Source organism: Littorina saxatilis, linkage group LG14 (genome assembly GCF_037325665.1).
Source record: "Littorina saxatilis isolate snail1 linkage group LG14, US_GU_Lsax_2.0, whole genome shotgun sequence".
NCBI classification, from domain to species: Eukaryota; Metazoa; Mollusca; class Gastropoda; order Littorinimorpha; family Littorinidae; genus Littorina; species Littorina saxatilis.
Genome location: NC_090258.1, coordinates 32265435 through 32290524, shown reverse-complemented (window position 1 = coordinate 32290524; position 25090 = coordinate 32265435). Strand labels below are relative to the sequence as shown.

Genomic DNA, 25090 nt, shown 5'->3' with positions numbered 1-25090 from the left:
AGTTTCCAGTACAAAGGACTTAACATTTCTTACATACTGCTTGACTAAAATCTTTACAAACATTGACTATATTCTATACAAGAAATATTTAACAAGGGTAAAAGGAGAAACAGAATCCGTTAGTCGCCTCTTACGACATGCTGGGGAGCATCGGGTAAATTCTTCCCCCTAACCCGCGGGGGGATTTCACACACAACAGTTACACCTGTCACGGTCAAGCACCAAAGGAAAACACTAATACTTTTTTTTAAAACAAGGATGTTTTACATTGGACCCTCTCTTTGAATTTAAGACCTCCAATAATCTGAGAATATCAGGCCTTAGAAAGGAAAAAGAGTCCAAAAGTCTTAGATCCAGGGGTCTTAAATAAGAGGGTAATTTTAAGTGTTCTTTGTTTAGAAGGGTTCTCTCAGAGATCATCACAACTGTATATCTTGACCCTTACACTGGTGCAATTCTGTAACACATGTTACATGGCCACTGGTGAATTAACTCATTCGCTGCGTGTCGGAACTGGAATTCCGACACCTGTGTTTAGCGTTGGCTGCGTGCCGGTACTTGAGTTCTGACGGATATCACGAATTTTTAACGGTGTAAACGGTCCTGCTGACCAAGGGAAACAACCCTTGCAATGAACTTCTATCTGTCTACAGTGGTACCTTCCCTTAAATTGTTGGGATTAATAACAATTTTGTTGACGGTGTGCGACCCACGTGTTTTGACTTTTCCAAGATGGCGGATCGTTCTGCTGAGACGTAGTAACTTGAAAAGAGTGCTAGAACGTGTTATTCAGTACGGTTCTGATCTTGACCTCAGTGATGATGATAGTGGAGATGATATTTTAGATTCTGGTGACGATTTTGTGCCAATGGACGATCATTTGGGTGATGATTCGGGCAATGCAAGTGTCGATCATGACATTGTGTATGATGAACCCATGACGTAGAAAGTTTTTTTGTTTTGCTTCAAATTGGATATTTTGCCTGGATATGAAGACAACAAAAGGTACAGTGGAGTCCGGGTACAACGAATCTCAAGGGAGATACAATTTAGTTCGTTATATCAGTAATTCGCTGTAGAGTTTTCAACCCTAAATGGCCTCAAGACAAGTTTTCCCACTCACCTTCAAATGATCGTCCCATCGATGTTTCCTTGGAGAGTACAATCTCTGCATGTTTTCAACAGCTTCATAATATAATCCATAGCAAACTAACAGCGGGAGGTGCACGAAAAGCATCAGTAAAATTTTCACGATAAAACTTTGACTCGCTCATTCACGGGACATAACTGCACTCCGGACTGTCCACAGTGTTGAGCAATTTAGGAGACTTCACTGCCTGAGGAGAGTATTGATTCAAATGAACGCATGGTTCTATATCGCGTCACTCGGTCACGGATCGGAGAAAACAAAAAAACAGTTCCAGATTTTGAAACCATGTTCGTCAGCCATTGTTTTTAGCAAGACAGACCACATGTGCACGAGCTTCGCTGACGTACATCGCAAAATGTCATGACGTCATCACAACTTTCAGTTTTGGTTCGATCTGTGCACCTCCCGCTGTTAGTTTGTTCAGAGTTCACTCATCACACGATTTGCACTTGTGTTTGTGTATTTTTGGGTATTTTTGTCTTTGGAGACAATTATTGACATCAGTTTGTTGTAGCCTTGTGACTTTTAGAGACAAAACAGCTCTGGGGCGATGAAAACGTGTTTGTTATAAGAGGGGTTCGTTATGCAAATGAGTTCAAAAGGTTCGTTGTAGCTGGAAAGTAACAAGTAAGAAATAGAAGGCTGTCTGCCGGGAAATCAATGGCAGTTCGTTAAAAGCGGGATTTCGTTATACCCAGGTTCGTTATAGCTGGACTCCACTGTATGTACTTTCAAATGTTTCATATATTTTCTAAAAGAGTAAGTTCCAAACTTTGCAAAAACATAAGGTATGTAAGGTTTTCTTGTGTTGTTGATTTTAAATCGCGCGTTGGCAGGGAACACAGGGGAAATTTAGACGCGCAGCGAATGAGTTAACCCTTACACTGGTGCAATTCTGTAACACAGGTTACATAGCCACTGGTGAATTAACAGAGAGAAAAATAAAGAAAAACGGTCATATAAGTTTTCGCATCCATGGGAGGTAATCGGATCCGACCAAACAGACTGAGCCAGTAGTGCGACATATGTCGTGACAACCAGGTGACAGTATACGTAAAGTAGTGCGACATATGTCGCGACAACCAGCCTAAGGGTTAAAACATGCACCATCCATCTGTAAACATCACATCATCTCATCATCTGCATTCTATTGAATCACTTCAATAATATGGAGAGAAAAATACAAAGATAACACGACACATATATTGCACGTTACATCATCATAATGTATAGCCTGGATAACTCTCTCCCTCTCGCACCTTCTCACTCGTCCCAAGACTAAATTAAGGTTATATACACAAAAATGGAATGCTTTTAAAATAATAAACACATCAGTTATGCACACAAACTCCCCCACCCTCTCCTTCCCCATTCCCACTCACCCCAACACTGAATGTGACTGTAATAAATGGGCCAGTTTTTACACACACACACACACACACACACACACACACACACACACACACACACACATACACTCTCTCTCTCTCTCTCTCCCACTCGCCCTGTCCTCATCCCCTCAACATACAAACACAAAAGCATTCCCATTCAAAACAAAACAAAAAAAATAATAATAATAATAATAATGTTCACTTATCAAGTGTCCATTCTCACCAGAATTCACAGCGATTTACGCACTCACAAAAAAAGGGAGTAAAAAAAGAGTGAACCACTCGAGAACCAAGTGTATGTAAAACTACAACAGAAATCATTTTATAAAACAATCACAGTTTCTGAAGCATTTCTGCAGTAGCTTCACTTCATTCTCCCTAAAGATTCACCGGCTTGCTTTCGTCATTCATCGCCTTGACCCCAACTGTTCAATCTTCTGTCGTATGTTGTCCGCCAGCTGCTTATCTGCGACCTTGACCTTCCCAAGGACGTATATGAGCTCGTCCTCATTCTTATTCTCAGCGGCTTGCTCAGCAGCCTCTCGCAGTTGGCTGCGGAAAAAGAGACAGATTGCATTGTTCTAATCAACCCAACACACACACAAATGTTTTAGTCATCCACGTTATCTTTGTTTGTTCAAAATGAGTTTTGTTTCAAAATTATCGAAAGGATTTCCAGTGGATTTCCCCTTTCATTACCTCAAAAACTGTGTGAAAATAGATTCTCAAAAGGGAGGAAGTCTTCAAATGGAGTTAACTTTACAGATGTCATGAACAGCTGATCTGAAACACGAGGGTCTTAAAAGGGGGTACTTTTGAATGGATTGAATAATGGAATTCACAATGAAGCTTTAAATCTTGAAACTATTACTACTTCAATCAATATCAATCAATATGAGGCTTATATCGCGCGTATTCCGTGTGTACAGTTCTAAGCGCAGGGATTTTTTTAATAATTTTTTTTTTATGCAATTTATATCGCGCACATACAGGCATGGGAATTGAAAATTGTAAAAAAGGCGGAAAATTTATAACTGAAGACGCAAAGCGTCAAGTCGACGGCGCGAAGCGCCTAGCCATACTAGGGGGGGTCCGGGGGCATGCCCCCCCGGAAATGTTTTTTCTCCAAAGAACCCAGATGATGCAATCTGGTGTCATCTGAGCTCCAAGTTTGCCATTAAATTCTGTTTTCAGAATCAGAGTTTGTAGTACAAAAATGTACCAATTTTTGCTTTTTTGAGAAAAAAAATATATACATGTATTATATGGTTTAAATTTGTAAATAAAATGATCTGTTGAGACAAACAGGAAAATGTAACTCGTAACACAATCTGTGCAATCTGGTTTACTTTCAAACATAAAAGTTCAATAACTGTAGCAGTGCGTGAACAAAGTACGGAAAGTTTTCGCGGGATTTTGCGCAAAGGCCAAAGTAACCGTTGCTTTTTTTGTGTGCCTCTCCCCTTTATTTTTTCGGCGGACACTTTTGCATTTTCGGCGGAACAAAAAAAAAATTCGGCGGAAATCCGCCGTTCGGCGGACAATTCCCATGCCTGACATATTCAAGGCGCAGGGATTTATTTATGCCATGTGAGATGGAATTTATTTACACAATACATCACGCATTCACATCGACCAGCAGATCGCAGTCATTTCGGCGCATATCCTACTTTTCACAGCCTATTATTTCAAGTCACACGGGTATTTTGGTGGACATTTTTATCTATGCCTATACAATTTTGCCAGGAAAGACCCTTTTGTCAATCGTGGGATCTTTAACGTGCACACCCCAATGTAGTGTACACGAAGGGACCTCGATTTTTCGTCTCATCCGAAAGACTAGCACTTGAACCCACCACCAAGGTTAGGAAAGGGGGCAGAAAATTGCTAACGCCCTGACCCAGGGTCGAACTCGCAACCTCTCGCTTCCGAGCGCAAGTGCGTTACCACTCGGCCACCCAATACTACTTGCGTTTATTCCATCTTAGGAAAAATAACGTCTTAATCCTTTCCTTTAGAAATACAGTTTTAAGTGTGTGCTATCATTTCCAAGTTTAACATCTTTAGAGTTCCAATGTATCTCTCAGGCACTGTTTATTTCCGGAAAATGCCATTCACCATCCGACCCCTTCCCCCCACCCCTCACAATCTTGCACTGAACTCACCCGACCTTGACCAGGGCCTTGACCTTGTGGTCGGGCAGGACGCGACTCAGGTACTTGAGGGCCTCCTGCTTGTTGTGATGCTTCATGCACACATCCACAAACGCCTGCACACACACAATCACACTTAGACAATCACACACACAATCACACACACACAATCACACTTAGACAATCACACATAAACAATCACACACACACACAATCACACTTAGACAATCACACATAAACAATCACACACACACAATCACACTTAGACAATCACACATAAACAATCACACACACACAATCACACTTAGACAATCACACATAAACAATCACACACACACAATCACACTTAGACAATCACACTTAGACAATCACACACACAATCACACTTAGACAATCACACTTAGACAATCACACATAAACAATCACACACACACAATCACACTTAGACAATCACACATAAACAATCACACACACACAATCACACTTAGACAATCACACATAAACAATCACACATAAACAATCACACATAAACAATCACACACACACAATCACACTTAGACAATCACACATAAACAATCACACATAGACAAACACACATAGGAGTTGTTCTTTGCTACTGGTGACAAGTGGGGGTCAGCTCCCACGGACGCATTTTTCAATACAGTCTAGGGGAGAAACTGGTCACAAAGCAACCAGTACATGCCAGAGATCAAAGAAAATACCACAATCATTCAATAGATATGGAAATATTAAGATTTACTGTGAAAATGCTTGCAAAAATGGCGACAAAAAACGGGAACGTACACTAGGAGCGTCTTTGCTGACTTACCTCCCGTTCTGTGTTGTTGATAATAGTCGTGTCTGTGCTGTTTTTGTTTAAATAGTATCTAATAAAACTGATGCAGTTCTTGAAATGTTGCAAATTATTGTTGTCTTTATGAAATGCGAGAGTGTTCTGAGGCGTAATCTGCATACGGCTGATGTCACACATAGGGTACCCCACTTCGATCAGCGTATCACTCCAAATGAGCTTCATAGTAGAAAAGCAGATACACTACCAAAACACTGCATAACAGATCTACAAGACTGAGCCAGAATCATTGAAATTTACTTCCTGTATAAAATATTGCAATCAAATTTGTTCACGCCGTCACACATGAAACGCAGGTTACCCTCGCCTTCGATTCAAAGTAACTCCACTCTGACTGAGTTACAATCGAAACGCAGATAATGAACTGATTCGGAGATTACACGCCACACATTTCAATCAATCAATCAATATGAGGCTTATATCGCGCGTATTCCGTGGGTACAGTTCTAAGCGCAGGGATTTATTTGTTTTATTTTTATTTTTTTATTTTTATGCAATTTATATTGCGCACATATTCAAGGCGCAGGGATTTATTTATGCCGTGTGAGATGGAATTTTTTTACACAATACATCACGCATTCACATCGGCCAGCAGATTTATGATATTTTACACACAAATTTCAACTGTGTTGTTTCGCGATAAACAGCCATAAACAAACAAATGTGGTGCCGTCACGTCGCCTCGGAAGGAGAAACGCAGGTTAACAAGAGATTGTTTACGATACCTGTCTGATTAAAATCATCGTTTTTCACGAATGAAGGCTCTTTGGCAGATCTGGTGAGTTGGAAACTGTCTATGAATGTTTCATTTAAATGTCAAATGCATACATCGATATTGTTACCTTCGGGCTCATAAATGAAGTCAATGGTCGTGATTTCCTAAAGTGACTTTTGTCAGCATAGAACTTACTGTGCTTCGATAATTGACTGAGAAGAATCTTCCGATGACACTAGTTCATTTCACTACGCGACTGCAGATCTGCAAGGAAACTTATGGAAGGGGAAATAAGCTTAACTGAAGACGAATAAGCGGAGTAACTGTTCTTCAACGGATTGCTCTCACTGATCTAAATATTTAGATCAGTGATTGCTCTGTTTGTCTTCTGCTAGTCTGCTAGTGAGTAGTCTTCGGTCGTGTGAAAAGTCACATCTATTTCGACTGTGTGCATCGATCCGTGTAGTGAAATGTTGATCTTTGATGATTTGGCAACATAACTTCGCTAAATGTGCTTCGAGCGTATCTCCCCGTTAACCATTTGAAAACATCTTTTAACAAGACCATGTTTCGACAGCCCAGACGGGGAGGATCCTCAATAGCTCACAGGGTATATAATGTTTTACGCCGTTCTTTAAAGAATCCTTTCAAATTTGCTATTCCAAAAGTACCCTTTGACACGACTCGAGCGGCAAAGAACATTCTCTGCAATTCCTGTCTCAGTCCGTGCAGCCGTTTCCGGTCCTATCGTCATCATACAAACACACACACAGACACACAGGAACAAGCTTTAAAAGTTAGATTATGTAAGAACCATGTGAACCAGTGATTTTTTCTTATGTACATCAGATACTACAGTATTTCTGCTTTATGAAAAGCTATACAGGCAAATCCAGCTAACTCACAAACGGTTAAGTCAAAAATTCGCTTAGCACACAAAGAAATTCTGGTCCGGAATTATCCCTCTTTATCTATGTGTACAAAGTACCCTGAGCTCGAAATGGGATTTCTCTTACGTAAGTCGAAAGACGGATAGCACACAACAGAAAGTCAGTCCCAAAGACAAAGTTTACTCTATATTTACTACAGCAACTCGAAACACGAAACTTGGCGTCTCACACTAGCGCATTGTGTAACCTTATTCCCTTCTTCTCTACACGGACGCCACACCGACTGGTCAGTCGGCACGCAATAAAGTATGAAGTGAAGTTAGGAGGGGGCGAGGAGTAAGGAGAGGCGAGTGGTACTCACAGTGTGTGTTTGTGTGTGTTCACGGGTGAACCACGTGGTTACTATACGGAAGAAGAAGAATTCAAATTGTGGGTTGCCTCTCATTCAGTCTTTGTTCAGTCTTGCGTTCATCCACAATCATGGCAGAGTCACGGAAAAGAAAATTAACCTGTCATATCTGAGAGAGGAAACACTTCCTGCACCGGGGTCAGTGACCGGTCAGTGACCGACTTTAACTGAGTGGAAATATGTGTGCTCTGTGTGTGCGGCCAGATCAAAGGCATTGTGATAGCTGGGTGGCCTTGTTTATAGACACGACCTTCTTCCCAGGGGTCAATGACCCAGTTTTTGCCATGAGAGGTGGTTCCCCTGTCATATCTGAGAGAGGAAACACTTCCTGCACGGGGGTCAGTGACCGGTCAGTGACCGAGTTTAACAGAGTGGAAATCTGTGTGTGCGGCCAGATCAAAGGCAGGGCAGTAGTAGGCAGGTTTCACAATCTTCAATCACAGACTTCCTTTTTTTTCAACAAAATCAATCTTGACAGAGATCTTTGAAATAGTGTTTTTATTAAAGCCTTACATCCTCCTGGATGGAATCAAGACAAAAACTTGTATGGAGACGCATTCTTGTCGACATAATGTGATAGCTTGTTACAGTACTCTATCAAACAAAGGGATAGACGTAAACAGAATTGGGTAACGATTTATTGAAAGAATATTGTCCAGAGGCTTTAATAAATAAAGCAATAACAATGCAAGCAAAATATCATTTCCGAGCTCAGTGAAAAAAGCAGCAAATAAGGACTAATTATGGGAATTCCGTTCTTCTGAACTGCTATTTCGCTGTGATGCACGTCATGAGCATACCTTCAAAAGTAACAATGTTAATTGCACTCCATTTCTCACTTTAAAAAAAAAGTAGAATCATTGACCAATAGAAAAAAACGAGTTTGGAATTTTGTTTGCATATTCTTGGGGAATAAATACCTGAAAATGTAACCCTACCCTCTAAATGGTGACATCATGACAGCGAAAAAAAATATACAGAACAAGTCATGTGAAGCGATAATAAAACATTAAGTTGGTTTGAAACTAAAAGATCAACATTGGAATCAGGGACGAGTCATTAACAATGCTAGTGAGATTTGGCTAGCCGAAACCAGAAGACCGAGACGGGTTGCCTCCGCGAAGCATATGAACAAAACGGGCGATTTTTCTCATTTGAGCAGATTTTCACACTAAGCATGACATGTCTGTTTATACATTGGGATCCAGGAAATCCAAAGGATACAATGCAATAACTTTTGAATCTGTAATCAAAAGTGTTATTGTTATTTGCAATTTTTAGAATGTTATGTACCAAATTTTATAATACATTTCATAACTTGACGAAATGTAAAACAAGTCGCGTAAAGCGATATAAAAACATGTAGTCAATCTATAGGCATCAAATTGAAGGATAAACTAAAAAAAAAAAACAGTCCGATCGGCGAGACTAAATTCAGATAGTCTCGGCTAACCATACTCGAAAACCGTTACAGATCACACTCATCTCCGCGAAGCATACTCAACCTGTTTTCTTTAATTCTGAACGCGTTTTTAAAGCAAACATAACATATGTATATATATATTTTAAATCAGGCGAAGATAAGAAGTACAATGCAGTAGTGTTTGAATCTGTAATGAAATATTCGTTTTTGATGACAATTTTAAGGTATTAGAACACACATAACAGTACGCTGGAGTAGCCTCCCTTCCCGGATTTAGAACGCGTTTCGTGTCGTAACAGATTATCCACTTATTAGCCATATCCGTATGCAAAATAATGAAATAAACATTAGGAAATGTCAGAAGTTTACAACTATCGACATTCTCTATCAGTGCAATAAAAAACAATCGTTAGAACTTGCATTTACGACATGTCGTGCGTGAGAACGTGTCACTGTAAACAAGCACTTGCCTGGCTGAAGAACCATACGAGTCAATCAAAAACAGACAAGTAGAGTAAGTGCGCCGGCGTGGAAAGCAGTCTGCGGATAAACATAACAAACTGCTGATGAAAAAGTGTGTTCGTCCCTGCTCTGAATAAAAGACATTGGACTGATGACAACGTGGCAGCGTTCACGCGAACAGATTTTTTTCAGATTATCGCTTCTACATTTTATTGCACGTACTTGGGGCAGATCAGAATTTCACACTGGAAGATGACAAATTGGTCTTGTGAGTTGAGAACCACATGTTCTTTGCCGACAGAAATCACGATGGGACAAGATGCAGATTGTGTTGAAGAGATGTTTGCAGATTATCGCATCTACATTTTATTGCTCAGATCAATGCACGAAGTTGGGGTAGATCTGAATTTCGCAATGCCGGAAGACGACAAATCGGTCTTTTGAGTTGAGAACCACATGTTCTTTGGCGGCAGAAATCACTATGGGACAAGATGAGGATTGTGTTGAGGAGGTTAATACTGACTGACTTTAGATGAAGAGTTCCTAGACCTGGTTTTTGTAGAGAGGCATCATGATGATATCCTGTGTTTTTTTAACGTTCTTGGTGACAACGCGCCAGAATCGCACGAAGATCGAACTCTCGAAGAAAACAAGTTTATCGCTGAACATCGGAAATGTGAAAGTATTACTCTTCCTGTCTGATCAGTCTCCCCGTTAAATCTACAGGCTACATTATTTATCAGGTAACTTACCAAACCGGAGTGTGTGTGTGTGTGTGTGTGTGTGTGTGTGTGTGTCAGTGTCAGTGTGTGTGTGTGTGTGCCGGATTACCACCATTAACGCACCCTTTTGGACTTTTCTACGTAACCTTACTATGCCTGCTGTGACATTCACGAGGATTATTGTGATTCTTGGACAATCGTGTGCCTGTGCTGGACTTGCAGGAAGACAAACGGCGTCGGAACGTATACGTGCTGCCAAGTGTGCATGCCCAGAGCGCAGTGTGAACCGAGAGTGAATGTGTCATTGTGTGGAAGTTTTGCTTGATTGATTTATTCATGATTTAATTTGCCTTTTGGTTCAATAGAAAAATCTGTGTACGTTATACTTTGTATTTTGTGGTGTGATTCGCCCGAGTGCGAGACCCCCATCCCCGAACGCCTCTGTGGGTAGAATTGTATAATTGTGTGAGTAACGTGAGTGTGTAGATGAGAATGTGTAGATGAGAATGTGAAAGTTGCTTTGGACCCAGACACACACAGCAGACTTCAACGCAACAGCTAAGTTTCAGCCTGACAAAGAAATTCGAGTGACACAGCTAAGGGCTGTACTTGTTATTTCTCTATTAAAACAAATGTTTCAAGATCTTTAGGCCAATACAAAATAAATTGTCTGTTTCTAATAACATGGGTAAACAAAATAGGGTAGGTAGGTAGGGATTTTTAATTTTTTTTGCCAGGATAGAATTCTTCAAAATAACTAAATGACACAAAGAGACAAGACTCGCTATAGATAAATTTATATAAAAAAAAGTAAAAAATGTGACAAAGAATATAAAATGATTGTTTTACCTGGTCTGGAATCTTCAGTAGTAATTGCATAAAAAAAGTCTGATATATATATATATACTAGAGGAATACCCGGCTTCGCCGGGGTGAATCGCGAGACAGAGACAGACAGCGTGGCGGTTCATCACAATCACCTTTGCAGGCGAAGTCCTGTCAAACGGGATTGAGAATTTTAGAGCTTATTTCTTAGCCCTATATTATCTGTTGTGGCTTCTCAAATGCCAGAACATACGGACAGACAAAAGCCGCTAGACCCCATCACAAACAGAACTCTACAATCCACAGGTTTTTGCCCACACACACACACACAAACACACACACAGAGAAGCCGTATATATATATATATGTATATCTATATCTATAAATATATAGAGATAGGTGAGAGTGTATTTTTCGCGTGGCTATAAATTGATTCGACCTTTTCACTTTGACAGTAAGAACAACTTACGGGTGCAAGGGAAGCGTTCTGGACAGCGCAGTGACATTCTAAAAATAGTAACTCAGAAACGGGAATTTGGGGTGAACGGCGCGAGACAGAGACAGACAGCGTGGCGGTTCACCACAATCACCTTTGAAGGTGAAGTCCTGTCAAACGGGATTGAGAATTTTAGAGCTTATTTCTTAGCCCTATATTATCTGCTGTGGCTTCTCACATGCCAAAACATACAGACAGACAAAAGCCGCTGGACCACATCACAAACAGAACTCTACAATACACAGGTTTTTGCCCACACACACAAACACACACACACAGAGAGAAGCCGTATATATATATGCATATCTGTATCTATAAATATATAGAGATAGGTGAGAGTGTATTTTTCGCGTGGCTATAAATTGATTCGACCTTTTCACTTTGACAGTAAGAACAACTTACGGGTGCAAGGGAAGCGTTGTGGACAGCGCAGTGGACAGCGCAGTGACATTCTAAAAATAGTAGTAACTTACAAACGGGAAAGCCACACGAAGGAAGGGAGATAAACGCCAAACACTGGAGAAGATAAGGAAGAGTTACTTATAATGGTGAAATGAACACAAAAACCAAAATCAGTTCAGCGCTGCGCGCTGAGAGCACGTGTTGAAATATCTCATCGATGATATTGTGTCCGGGGTGTAGCTGAATACGGTGTCCAAATTTGAAAAAGATCCACCGAGAACTTTGGCGTTGTGATGTGGTGTAGCGGCTATGGTGTGTCGGTATGGGGGCCCGGGTAGCTGAGGTGGAACCAAAATAGCTGAGGTGGAACCAAAATCGGTTCAGCGCTGCGCGCTGAGAGCACGTGTTGAAATATCTCATCGATGAGGTTGTGTCCGGGGTCTCTCTGAATAAGCCCACCAAATTTGAAGCAGATCCATCGAGAACTTTGGCCGTGCATGGTGAATACACAGATACACAGATACACAGACACACACACAGACACACACACAGACACAAGTCGTATATATATATAGATAGATATATATATATCAATTATCATGTTAACTTTTTCTTAAAATGGGTGCGCTAAATCCTAGTCTGTTTGTTTTTAATGGACTAAGCAATCCTTGGACTGACAGAAAATATGTATTTTAAAAATGTCCAGTTGCAAATTACTTATTTTTCTAATTGGAAGAGAATATACACTCTTTTGTGTTCAAATGGGTAGGGGGCGGGGGTAGTAAAAGGATCACAGTTCAAGATTGTGCGCGACAAGAGGTGTGTTTCTTTTAACTGTGATAAAGAGCGACAACTCAACTTGGTATCTAACACTATTTCTGAACACTATGACCACTGTAATAAACCACTTTAGCACTTTTAATTTATTTTTTCTGTCTTTCAAACTTCTTCTTCTTCTCCTCCTCTTCTTCTTCATTCATGGGCTTAGACTCCCACGTTCACTCATGTTTTTAGCACGAGTGGATTTTTACGTGTATGACCGTTTTTACCCCGCCATTTAGGCAGCCATACGCCGCTTTCGGAGGAATTCCAAACTTCTAATTCAGCTTCAAAAAATGAGAAAAAAAAGGTGTTTTTTTAATTCAACAGTTAAATCACTATGTTGGATATTCTATTTTGCTTCCCTATAATTTATCTTAAGTTTTTGATCATCTGATTACCTTGCTTTCCTATTTGTAAGATAATATGCACTCTTTTCTGAAAAATAGGTTGGGGGTGGGGGTAGTAAAAGCATCAAAGTTCAAGATTTTGCGCGACAAGAGGTGTGTTTCTTTTAACTGTGATGAAGAGGGATAACTGAACTTGGTATCTAACACTATTTCTGAACACTGTAACCACATTAGCACTTTTAATTTTTTTTCTGTCTTCCAAGCTTTAAATTCAGCTAATAAAATGAGTAAAAAAGTGTTTTTTTTCTGAATTCAACAGTTAAATTACTATGTTGGATGTTCTATTTTGCTTCCCTATTTCTGTTCTGAAGTTTTTGATCATCTGACTACCTTGCTTTTCTATTTGGAAGACAATATGCACTCTTTTCTGAAAAATGGGTAGGGGGTGGGGGAAGTAAAAGCATCACAGTTCAAGATTTTGCGCGACAAGAGGTGTGTTTCTTTTAACTGTGATGAAGAGGGATAACTAAACTTGGTATCTAACACTATTTCTGAACACTGTAACCACTTTAGCACTTTTAATTTATTTTTTTTCTGTCATCCAAGTTTTAAATTCAGCTTACAAAATGAATACAGAATACAGTATTTATTGAGCCAAGTGACATTAAAAAACATTTAAAGCACAAGGAATTTTGCGTAGTGTTGGTAAAATCACGCACACACACACACCCACACACACACTGACACACACACACACACGCCCACACATACACTGACATACACACCAACACACACACGCCCACACTACAGCAGTCACGATCACACCATCACACGCAGGGCAGACATGAGGTAAAACAAATGACAATCATCTATTTAAAAGAAAATGTACAAAGAGTGGTCTAAGATGTGTTTTTTTCTGAATTCAACAGTTAAATAACTCTGTTGGGTGTTCTTTTTTGCTTCCCTATTTCTGTTCTGAAGTTTTTGATCATCTGATTACCTTGCCTTTCTATTTGGAAGATAATATGCACTCTTTTCTGAAGAATGGGTAGGGGGTAGGGGTAGTAAAAGCATCACAGTTCAAGATTTTGCGCGACAAGAGGTGCGTTTCTTTTAACTGTGATGAAGAGGGATAACTCAATTTGGTATCTAACACTATTTCTGAACACTGTAACCACTTTAGCACTTTTAATTTATTTTTTTCTGTCATCCAAGCTTTAAATTCAGCTTATAAAATGAGTAAACAAGTGGGGTTTTTCTGAATTCAACAGCTAAATCACTCTGTTGGGTGTTCTTTTTTGCTTCCCTATTTCTGTTCTGAAGTTTTTGATCATCTGATTACCTTGCCTTTCTATTTGGAAGATAATATGCACTCTTTTCTGAAGAATGGGTAGGGGGTAGGGGTAGTAAAAGCATCACAGTTCAAGATTTTGCGCGACAAGAGGTGCGTTTCTTTTAACTGTGATGAAGAGGGATAACTCAACTTGGTATCTAACACTATTTCTGAACACTGTAACCAGTTTTGCACTTTTAATTTATTTATTTCTGTCTTCCAAGCTTTAAATTCAGCTAATAAAATGAGTAAAAAAAGTGTGTTTTTTCTGAATTCACCAGTTAAATCACTATGTTGCATGTTCTATTTTGCTTCCCTATTTTTGTTCTGAAGTTTTGATCATCTGACTACCTTGCTTGTCTATTTGGAAGATAATATGCACTTTTTTCTGAAAAATGAGTAGGGGGTGGGGGTAGTAAAAGCATCACAGTTCAAAATTTTGCGCGACAAGAGGTGTATTTCTCTTAAAATTTGTGAAGAGGGATAACTCACTATTTCTGAACACTGTAACCACTTTAACACTTTTAATTTCTGTTTGACTGTGTTCCATGCTTCAAATTGGGCTTCAAAAATGGATACATTAGGTTTTTTTTTCCAAATTCACCTGTAAAATCACTATGTTTGATGTTCTATTTTGCTTCCCTATTTCTCTTCTTCAGTTTCTGATCATCCGATTGTTTTTTTGTTAACATATTCACAATACAATATCACAATTTCTTCAGTAGGGTTTGCGTGAAAAAATCTCATACCTATGCTCAAACTTCAGTCGCTATCTCAAAATTTTGCGCGACAAGCTCTATTCATTTTGTTTTTTCCTGATAAACAAAACACTGAACTAACATAAAAACAAACCTTTAAAACTGCCTAACCACTTTGAAATATGGCCTCAGGTGTGAACTCCAGCCTTAATGAGCGAACTAATTCGCTTATTTTCAAGCTACCTGGCTCAAATGCAATATCAAAGTCCCGACTTAATCAAAGATTACTTAACAGGTCCGCCTCAACTATCACAAAAACGGAAATGACGTCATCAAAGACTGTGGCAGAGTACCTTAACGCAGTCCTAGTATATCCACTACTGACTGAACTGTGGCATAGTACCTGGACGCAGTCCCAGTATATCCACTACAGACTGAACTGTGGCATAGTACATGGACGCTGTCCCAGTATATCCACTACAGACTGAACCTTAATGTCTTGCATTTTCTACAACAACTACTCTGCACACATAAGAAAACCCAACCCCTCTCGCACGCACACATGCAAGTACGCACGCATCAACACTCACGCATCAACACTCACACACACACACACACACACACACACACACACACACACACACACATAAGCTAACACAAACGAACACGTGCGCACAACGCTCACGCGCACGCTTACACACACACACACACACACACACACACACACACACGCACGCACGCACGCACACGCACACACACACACACACACAAACGAACACGTGCGTGCAACGCTCGGCCGCACGCACACACACACACACACACACACAGCTAGATAATACATCATCTGATATGTTTCCTTGTTCATATGCTTTTTTCAAGTCATAAACGTAAACAATGAATGGTTTTACTGGGATTTTGTGCAGCGTTTTGTATTATCTGCGTTGTTGTCGGATTTAAATACTCTCTCAAAAACTGGGTATCTAATCACGACCGATAAGATTTTCCCCTTTTCGATTAAAAAGTACAATGAGATTTAGTCAGAACCATAACATTATTCTTCCAAAAACACTTATTAACATCCATGTAAAAGAAACACAACTCTGTTCATCAAATTATCTCACCCTTTGCAAGAAACGTATGGCGAAGGCACATTTCGCGCCGCGGTGCAGATGACGCAATTAACTCTCGTGACGAAACGATTGGTTCGTGACGTCGCGTCATCAACCGTTCATGAATGGCCCTTGTATGAATGGCATTCTTTCTGTTGGGATGACGTGTGAACCTCATCATTAGTGACTTGGAAAATCGGTCGGATTTAGGTATCCCCGAAGTCGGTCGGAATTGGAAACACTTACCCTACACTCTTCCACACTGACAGGCGCGCGCGCACGTACGCACGCACATATGCAACAATAACAATGACAAAATTCAAACTTTTAAAAGCACTTGAATGTTAATAAACAAAGCAACTATTGATTCCCTACGATTATATGATCGTGACTGGCTCTCTTTCCAAGTTCGAACGTTTTCAATCTGCTGTCTGACGTCATCAAAGTGTTGAAAAACGTACGGCGATGTCTATAAAAATCTCACTTGACCACAACATTCACAATGCAGTGCATTCAAGGATTGAAAAAAAACACTGGCGTTGATCAGACACAGTCACTGAATGTTGTTATTTTACAAATGAATCTGCTTAACATTTGGTAAGAAATGACCGTCAATAGTGCCGGGCGGTCGTGAGAATTCAAGGTTTTCAGAGACAGACAGTAAATAACGTGCTCTGAAATAAACACATGCCGAAAAATTCTTTAGTCAGCCAGTTGATCATCTGCCTGACAACGGATAGGAAGTATAAAATTGGTCGCATCATGGCAATTTGCTGTGTATGGCGGTCATAGCAGACGATTTGTCTTCAGGACGGTCGTGAGAAAAAATGAGACAGACACCTTGCCCGAGTGACTAGACAGTAAATAACGTGCTCTGAAATAAACACATGCCGAAAAATTCTTTAGTCAGCCAGTTGATCATCTGCCTGACAACGGATAGGAAGTGTAAAATTGGTTGCATCATGACAATTTGCTGTGTATGGCGGTTATAGCAGACGATTTGTCTGCAGGGCGGTCGTGAGAAAAAATGAGACAGACACCTTGCCCGAGTTACTAGACAGTAAATAACGTGCTCTGAAATAAACACATGCCGAAAAATTCTTTAGTCAGCCAGTTGATTATCTGCCTGACAACGGATAGGAAGTGTAAAATTGGTTGCATCATGACAATTTGCTGTGTATGGCGGTTATAGCAGACGATTTGTCTGCAGGGCGGTCGTGAGAAAAAATGAGACAGACACCTTGCCCGAGTGACAAAATGACCAAGCGCAAGTAGAATAAGCCGTAGTTAGCCTTTCAAAACCCTTTCATGTCGTGATTTGATGGAAATTGCTACTTATTAAAAGCATGTTACGTCCAAACCTTTTAACAGCCATTCCAACTGAACAGATTTGTAATTAACGTTTTTGAGACAGACACATTTAGAAAAAAGACCGTTTACTTCACATGCGATTGTATTCATTGTTTTTTTTAACTAAGTGTGTTCATCTATCTCTGTTCTTTGGTTTCTAATGTACTTTTCACTGGATTTCTTTGTGTGTTTTTGTACTGGTGCCTTTGTCTATTGCAATGTGGCTAAAAAGGGAAATCGTGTCTGTCTCATTTCTCACGACCGACCTACCTTTTTCGCTGGTGGGGAATACAAACTTGACTTAAATTCGATCAAAGTTTATTTTTCATATGTAAATTCCGAAGACATTCGACACAGACCAGTGAAAATTCACGACTAAACAAAACAAAACATTTTATTTAATATCAAAGTCAGGGTCATACCCGACTCTGAAGACTGTGAAACCTGTCAGTACCTAGTAGCTGAAACATGCATTATCACAAGTTGTTTGACTGGTACTCAAGCGGTCTCTTTGATTTTTTTCGTATTTCATACACGGATTAGGCGCTTCGTTATACAAGACGCAGGGGTCGAACTCGAGGAAAAAGTCGCGCCTTATGACCCGGAAAGTACGGTACTATGACCAAGTCGAAATTTCGGATAGGACACAATAACAATTCGGTCCCTTCAATTTCGTCTTATCCGGATTTGCCTGTATTTCAAAATCAAAACTAGAGATTTGAATTTTGACAACTTTTCCCCCTTTCTGTCACCAGTACTGAAGAACAACTCACAGACAATCACACATAGACAACCACACGCACACAATCACACTTCAGCTATCAGCGCCTGACATGAGAATTTAGACCCAAAAAAACTCTTGAAAAGTGGATAACATGCGTACGGGTCTCTTCTGCCAATGTGTTACAGTGTAGGTGATTAGCACTAATGACTGACCTCCATGCCGATGGGGGGCTTCTTACTCTTGGAGAACTTCTCCAGCTCTGCCCAGTCTCCGCTCTCCGCCAGTGCCATGGCTCGCATCCACCACCACCTGATCAACACAAAGTATACGGGATAAGACGAGCACCTCATGATCGTAAAATCTCTGTACAAGACACCCCCGCCACAGGACAGCAGCCAACACCTGTCAAGACCTGAACAAGTGTCATCTCCCCCTGAGGAGAGGGCACAACAGACTCAATCAACACCTGTCAAAACCTGAACAAGTGTCATATCCCCCTGAGGAGAGGGCACAACAGACTCAATCTACACCTGTCACAACTTGAACATTCATTTCACTGAAGAAGGGCGTGGCCCGAAAGTCTTTGGAACTTGGTGTTTACTGTGTTTTTTTTCTAATTAACTTGAACAAGTGTCATCTCCCTCTTGAGGACAGGGCACAACAGACTCAATCAACACCTGTCACGACCTGAACAAGCCCTGAGGACAGGGCACAACAGACTCAATCAACACCTGTCACGACCTGAACAAGCCCTGAGGACAGGGCACAACAGACTCAATCAACACCTGGCACGACCTGAACAAGCCCCGAGGAGAGGGCACAACAGACTCAATAAACACCTGCACAAGAAATGACGTGCCGTGCCCTCTCCCATGTGCCCTTGTGGAGAGGCAGAACAAGACATGACCCACATCCTACAGCATTGCAGGAACCTCCAAACCCTGAAGAGCCTCCAGGAGAAGCTGTAGGGACCTGTGGAAGCTTTGCAGAAGACCACCAGCTTCATCTCAACCCTTTCGCTGCCTGTAGATTGTCAGCTGACGTCCTGGGAAACTTGCTTTAACGGGCAACAAACTATTCAATAAACAACAACAGTGTGATGTATTCTTTTATACTTCAAGGGCAGACTGTAAGTTAGTCAATTCAGCTAAATACAGGTAATGCTTAGCATAAAAGTATTTCCTGGCAGCGAACACTGAACTCTGAATGTGACAGGCGATCGACAAGAAGAAGAAGAAGAGTATTAAGTAACCCTGAGGTAGCCGAACGGAGTGGTTGTAAGCAGAGGTTTCAGGGTACAAACAAATGACTGTACAGGGATCATATCTGTCATAAAGCACAGCTCCATAAGACACCCGAATTCATTCCAAACTAATGAACAAACCAATGAGCAAACAAACAAATTAAGTAACTATAAGTAACAACTTAACAAAGTCACTAAGTATTAAACTAACGCAATAACCAACCAGCTAATTACACAAAGAGAAAGGAAAACAAAAATAAGCAGAAAGTGCACCTTTTGTCCGGGACCTTAAATTCTTTGCACAGCTTGTCGGCAGCCATGTGAGCGCCCTCTAGTGTCAGCTTGTAACCAACCAACTTAAACTAGCTACTAATACAGAAAGGAAACAAAATAGAAATGAAGAGAAACTGCACCTTTTGTCCGGAACTTTGAACTCTTTGCGCAGCTTGTCGGCAGCCATGTGAGCGCCCTCTAGTGTCAGCTTGTAACCAACCAACTTAAACTAGCTACTAATACAGAAAGGAAACAAAATAGAAATGAAGAGAAACTGCACCTTTTGTCCGGAACTTTGAACTCTTTGCGCAGCTTGTCGGCGGCCATGTGAGCGCCCTCTAGTGTCAGCTTGTGCAGTGTCTGTTGCAGCGACATGTCGACGAAGGACAGACCCATCTCATCCTCCAGCTTACGTTGATGTTTCAGCAACTTGATCTGCTCTTCCACTTGCTGCTCATTGGAAAAACAAAAATAGATCAAGTGTGTAAACAACTTATTTATTTTAATTACGTAACCATACAACAGTGAGACGGGCGCAGTGGCGTGGTGGTAAGACGTCGGCCTCCTAATCGGGAGGTCGTGAGTTCGAATCCCGGTCGCTGCTGCCTGGTGTGTTAAGAGTGAAGATTTTTCCGATCTCCCAGGTCAACTTATGTGCAGACCTGCTAGTGACTTAAAGGCACAGTACGCCTCCCGTAAACCATCACAGATACTGTCAGGCTTTTACACACAGTACTAACACCCTTTCATTTACACACTCACTGCTTTTAAACATCCTAGGTGCCCTACGTAAAGAGCAAGCAATTTTCAAAGAATTAATTTTGCGGATTTGATCAGACAATCGGACGATGCGTTTTGGCGCTAGACCTAACTTTTAAAATCGAAATAATAAATTGACAGCTTGTTACACAAACATTCTTAAATCATAAAAGAATTCTTTTTTCATCAAGACAAGATCAGTACAATTAGAAGTTTGAAAAAAGAAAAGCCCGGAAGCAGGGTCACGCAAGCTAGGTCATGGTTCTCGTAGCAGACGCCGGTAATGCCTATCGCCAGTTCCTCTGAACAGTCAAAAGCCATCGCTAGAGTTCGTGTGAATCACAGCCGTTTGGTGCGTTTAGATTCAGAGGTATATAATAACGTGCTATTGCAGATCAGCTTACAGCAAGTCGCATTGGAAAATTAATCACAAACTGACGACTACATTGTGAAACAAGAAGGGCAAAGCCCATACGACTCACATGCTTGACCTTGACCTTTACATGACCTTGACCTTCAGGGTCAAGGTCAAATAACTAAACCTAGCAATGACATCATACACTAAGAACTGCTTTACACATTTTTCCTACCAAAATACATGTGACCTTGACCAAGGTCAAGGTCATCCAATGTCATGCAACACAAAGCTGTTAATTCAAGACATAGGAAGTACAATGGTGCTTATTGGCTCTTTCTACCATGAGATATGGTCACTTTTAGTGGTTCACTACCTTATTTTGGTCACATTTCATAAGGGTCAAAGTGACCTTGACCTTGATCATATGTGACCAAATGTGTCTCATGATGAAAGCATAACATGTGCCCCACATAATTTTTAAGTTTGAAACAGTTATCTTCCATAGTTCAGGGTCAAGGTCACTTCAAAATATGTATACAATCCAACTTTGAAGAGCTCCTGTGACCTTGACGCAAGGTAAACCAAATTGGTATCAAAAGATGGGGCTTACTTTGCCCTATACAGTCGAACCCACCTAAAACGAACACGCTAGTTACGAATTTTGACTTATAACGTATTAGTTTTAAGTTCCCAACTGAATACCTCTTTCTTCATGCTTAAAAATAATGCCTGAAACGAATTCTTTGTAACGAATTTATGCTTATAACGAGCACTTTTTGGATTCCCAAGCATGCATAATGTCTGTAATTTACTCACGCTTATGACGAAATCTTTAAACTCGCCCCGAGATCGACATATCATATCATTTGCATAACGAACCCCTCTTTTAACAAATAGAGCTTAAACAATGACCACGAGTTGATTACTGGAAAATAAACCACGAGTGGGTATTTGCAGCCGCTTGGTAATTCACGAGTGTGCGGAGCACACGAGTGAATTACCAAGCGGCTGCAAATACCCACGAGTGGTTTATTTTCCAGTAATCAACGAGTTGTCATTGTTTAAGCTATTTATACAACGACCAACACGGGTCGAACATGCAGTCATGCAGACGACATTTTGTAGGCAATTTCATTTCAGCCTAATCACTCAGAGTGTCAAATGCGCGTCATTCAAATAGTCCCTATTCTTTTACTTTATTCTTAGTCTCCGACTCGTCGGCATTATACTTGTCTCGTCTAAATATCGGACCCCATTGCTACGATTAAAACACAATAGCGTTTATATAGCTATTCTGACATTACATTCTGTGTTAAAATCATGTTTTTGTCAGCAGCAAGGACCAGAATGGTCCATGTCGTTGATTGCAGACGACGGTTCCCTTTCCGCATGAAGCCACGGAAATAACCGAACATTGAAAAACCCACGGACATGCATTACGGAGAAAACTCGGGATAACCGGATGTTTAGCATTACGTCAATATGCTAGGAATCCTATGACGTCATGACGTATCATACTTGCCTACGTAGATTGTATACATGTTCGAAAGTCTGACTGTTGTGAATTCGCGTGGTGAAGACTGCGGTAAATCTGTAGATGATAAGAGAACAAGGATTGTCTCAGAAGAAACGACTAAATGTTTCAGACCGGTAACTTCATTTCAACATTGCACTAGATTATATAATGGACGTTCTATGTGACAGGAGAGTGTGCTGATTTTGTGTTAAACATTGGAGAGATCGTCTGCTAGAATCAGAGATAGGTCGCTTCAGATTGCAGCTTCTGGAAATTTGCAAGGTTTGTTGCCTGTTAAAGAACTGGATTTTACACGTAATGTATGTCATGTACAGTAAGCAACAACAAAAACACACACAAAGCAAATGGCATTGTCTGTCGACTAGGCATACACGTCAGCCATTGTTGTTACAGTTTTGAGTCAACATTGTACGTATTCTTCCGCAACAGGGTCCAATCGTCTGGGTTTCAAATGTTCTAAAAATAAATTCTAGTGTTGATTATTTTTTAGCCCTCTTTATTCTTACTTCGAATAATCCACGTGTGATTTTTGGATTTAATCAAAGTAGTTCGTTCTAATTTCTCACTTGTCTAAAAATAATCAACTGGATTTAATCCACCCCTCGGTTGCATTGCAGGAGTTGTATAAACACGTTTTCATCGCCCCAGAGCCGCTTTGTCTCTAAAAGTCACAAGGCTACAAGGATCTGCGTGTGAGGCGAGATCAAAGGCAGGTCCATTGTGATGGCTGGGTGGCCTTCTTTATAGACACTGACCTTCCTCCCAGGGGTCATTGACCCAGTTTTAGCTATGAGAGGTGGTTCCCCTTTCATATGAGAGAGGAAACACTTCCTGCACCCGGGTCAGTGACCGAGTTTAACCTATGGGGAGTTTAACCTATGGGGCGGTCTCTTTGATGTCTTGAGAGGAAACTTGGCCAGGGTAGTACATGCACCAGAACTGGTGGACACCATGAAATCGGAGATTGATCAGAATGTACATGTACATGCTTTTACACGACTTTTTAAATTTTACTTCTAAAATTGTGACAGTAAAAAAATCAATCAATTCTCTTAATGCGAATTTCGGTTAAGACGAACTTATTTCCCGATCCCCAGTGATTCGTCTTAAGCGAGTTCGACTGTATATCATATATAGGTGAGGTATTAAATCTCAAAAACTTCAGAGAAAATGTGAAAAATGGGAAAAATAGCGGTTTTTTAGACAACATTTATGGCCCCTGCGACCTTGACCTTGAAGCAAGGTCAAGATGCTATGTATGTTTTTTGGGGCCTTGTCATCATACACCATCTTGCCAAATTTGGAACTGATAGACTGAATAGTGTCCAAGAAATATCCAACATCAAAGTTTTCCGGACGGACGGACGGACGGACGGACGACTCGGGTGAGTACATAGACTCACTTTTGCTTCGCATGTGAGTCAAAAAAGGAAACTGGATCACACGGGTTCACGATGGCTCAGGGGTAAGATAAACCACGCAAAAATAAATTCTTTGAAAATTGCTCGCTCTTTACGGAGGGCACCTAAGATGTTCTCAAGCAGTGAGTGTTTAAATGAAAGGGTGTTTGTACTGTGTGTAAAAGCCTGACAGTATCTGTGATGGTTTACGGGAGGCTTACTGTGCCTTTAACCCCCTTCGTGTGTACACGCAAGCACAAGACCAAGTGCGCACGGAAAAGATCCTGTAATCCATGTCAGAGTTCGGTGGGTTATAGAAACATGAAAATACCCAGCATGCTTCCCCCGAAATCGGCGTATGCTGCCTGCATGTCAGGGTAAAAACGGTCATACACGTAAAAATCCACTCGTGCTAAAACATGAGTGAACGTGGGAGTTTCAGCTCATGAACGAAGAAAAGGAATACAACAGTGTTCTTCTCAGAGTGAGAGAATATCAGGTCAGTAAATGGACCTGGATTAAAAATATGTAATGGTCGAAATCTCCTGTCCACAAAACAAGATGTTATGGTCAAAGACCTCCAACATGTCAAAACGGTTGACGGTTGAATGAGTCAGATCACCAACACAAATGATGCGCCAATGACCAAAGACACATAAACCAAGAAGAGGAAAGTACAAAAGTACAGTCAAAGTACATAACGAGAAACCCCTACAACAACAAAGGACTCATTTACAATGGGAAATTGCAGCTCTTTAAACAGGTTTGTTTGTTTGTTTGCTTAACGCCCAGCCGACCACGAAGGGCCATATCAGGGCGGTGCTGCTTTGACTTATAACGTGCGCCACACACAAGACAGAAGTCGCAGCACAGGCTTCATGTCTCACCCAGTCACATTATTCTGACACCGGACCAACCAGTCCTAGCACTAACCCCATAATGCCAGACGCCAGGCAGAGCAGCCACTAGATTGCCAATTTTTAAAGTCTTAGGTATGACCCGGCCGGGGTTCGAACCCACGACCTCCCGATCACGGGGCGGACGCCTTACCACTAGGCCAACCGTGCCGGTCTTTAAACAGGTGAACAACTCATACAAATATTAACTACTACTGAATATCATTAGGGCATAAAAATACAAAAGTGGTTGTAATTTACAGACACTAAGATATAACAATTCATGGGACTCGGGTGACAGATTAAAACAAAAGTTGTAAGCTTTTAGTTTT

At 40.8% G+C, this 25090-nt stretch overlaps 1 protein-coding gene across 2 annotated transcripts in view; it reads right to left on the bottom strand.

Annotated features, from left to right (window-relative positions):
- Nucleotides 1-2291: 2291 nt before the first annotated feature.
- Nucleotides 2292-25090, bottom strand: part of LOC138947586 (vacuolar protein sorting-associated protein 16 homolog) — a 38677-nt gene continuing 15878 nt past the window's right edge. Inside the window, exons 20-24 of one of the 2 annotated variants that reach the window (XM_070319089.1) lie at nt 20103-20258; nt 19809-19822; nt 18505-18601; nt 4707-4810; nt 2292-3093 (exon numbers count right to left, since the gene is read on the bottom strand). In XM_070319089.1, coding sequence (XP_070175190.1) covers nt 2949-3093; nt 4707-4810; nt 18505-18601; nt 19809-19822; nt 20103-20258 — 516 coding nt within the window. In that variant the 3' untranslated portion in view covers nt 2292-2948. Of the gene's footprint in view, nt 3094-4706; nt 4811-18504; nt 18602-19808; nt 19823-20088; nt 20259-25090 lie in introns of both variants that reach the window. The other variant, XM_070319088.1, reaches the window with a different exon arrangement.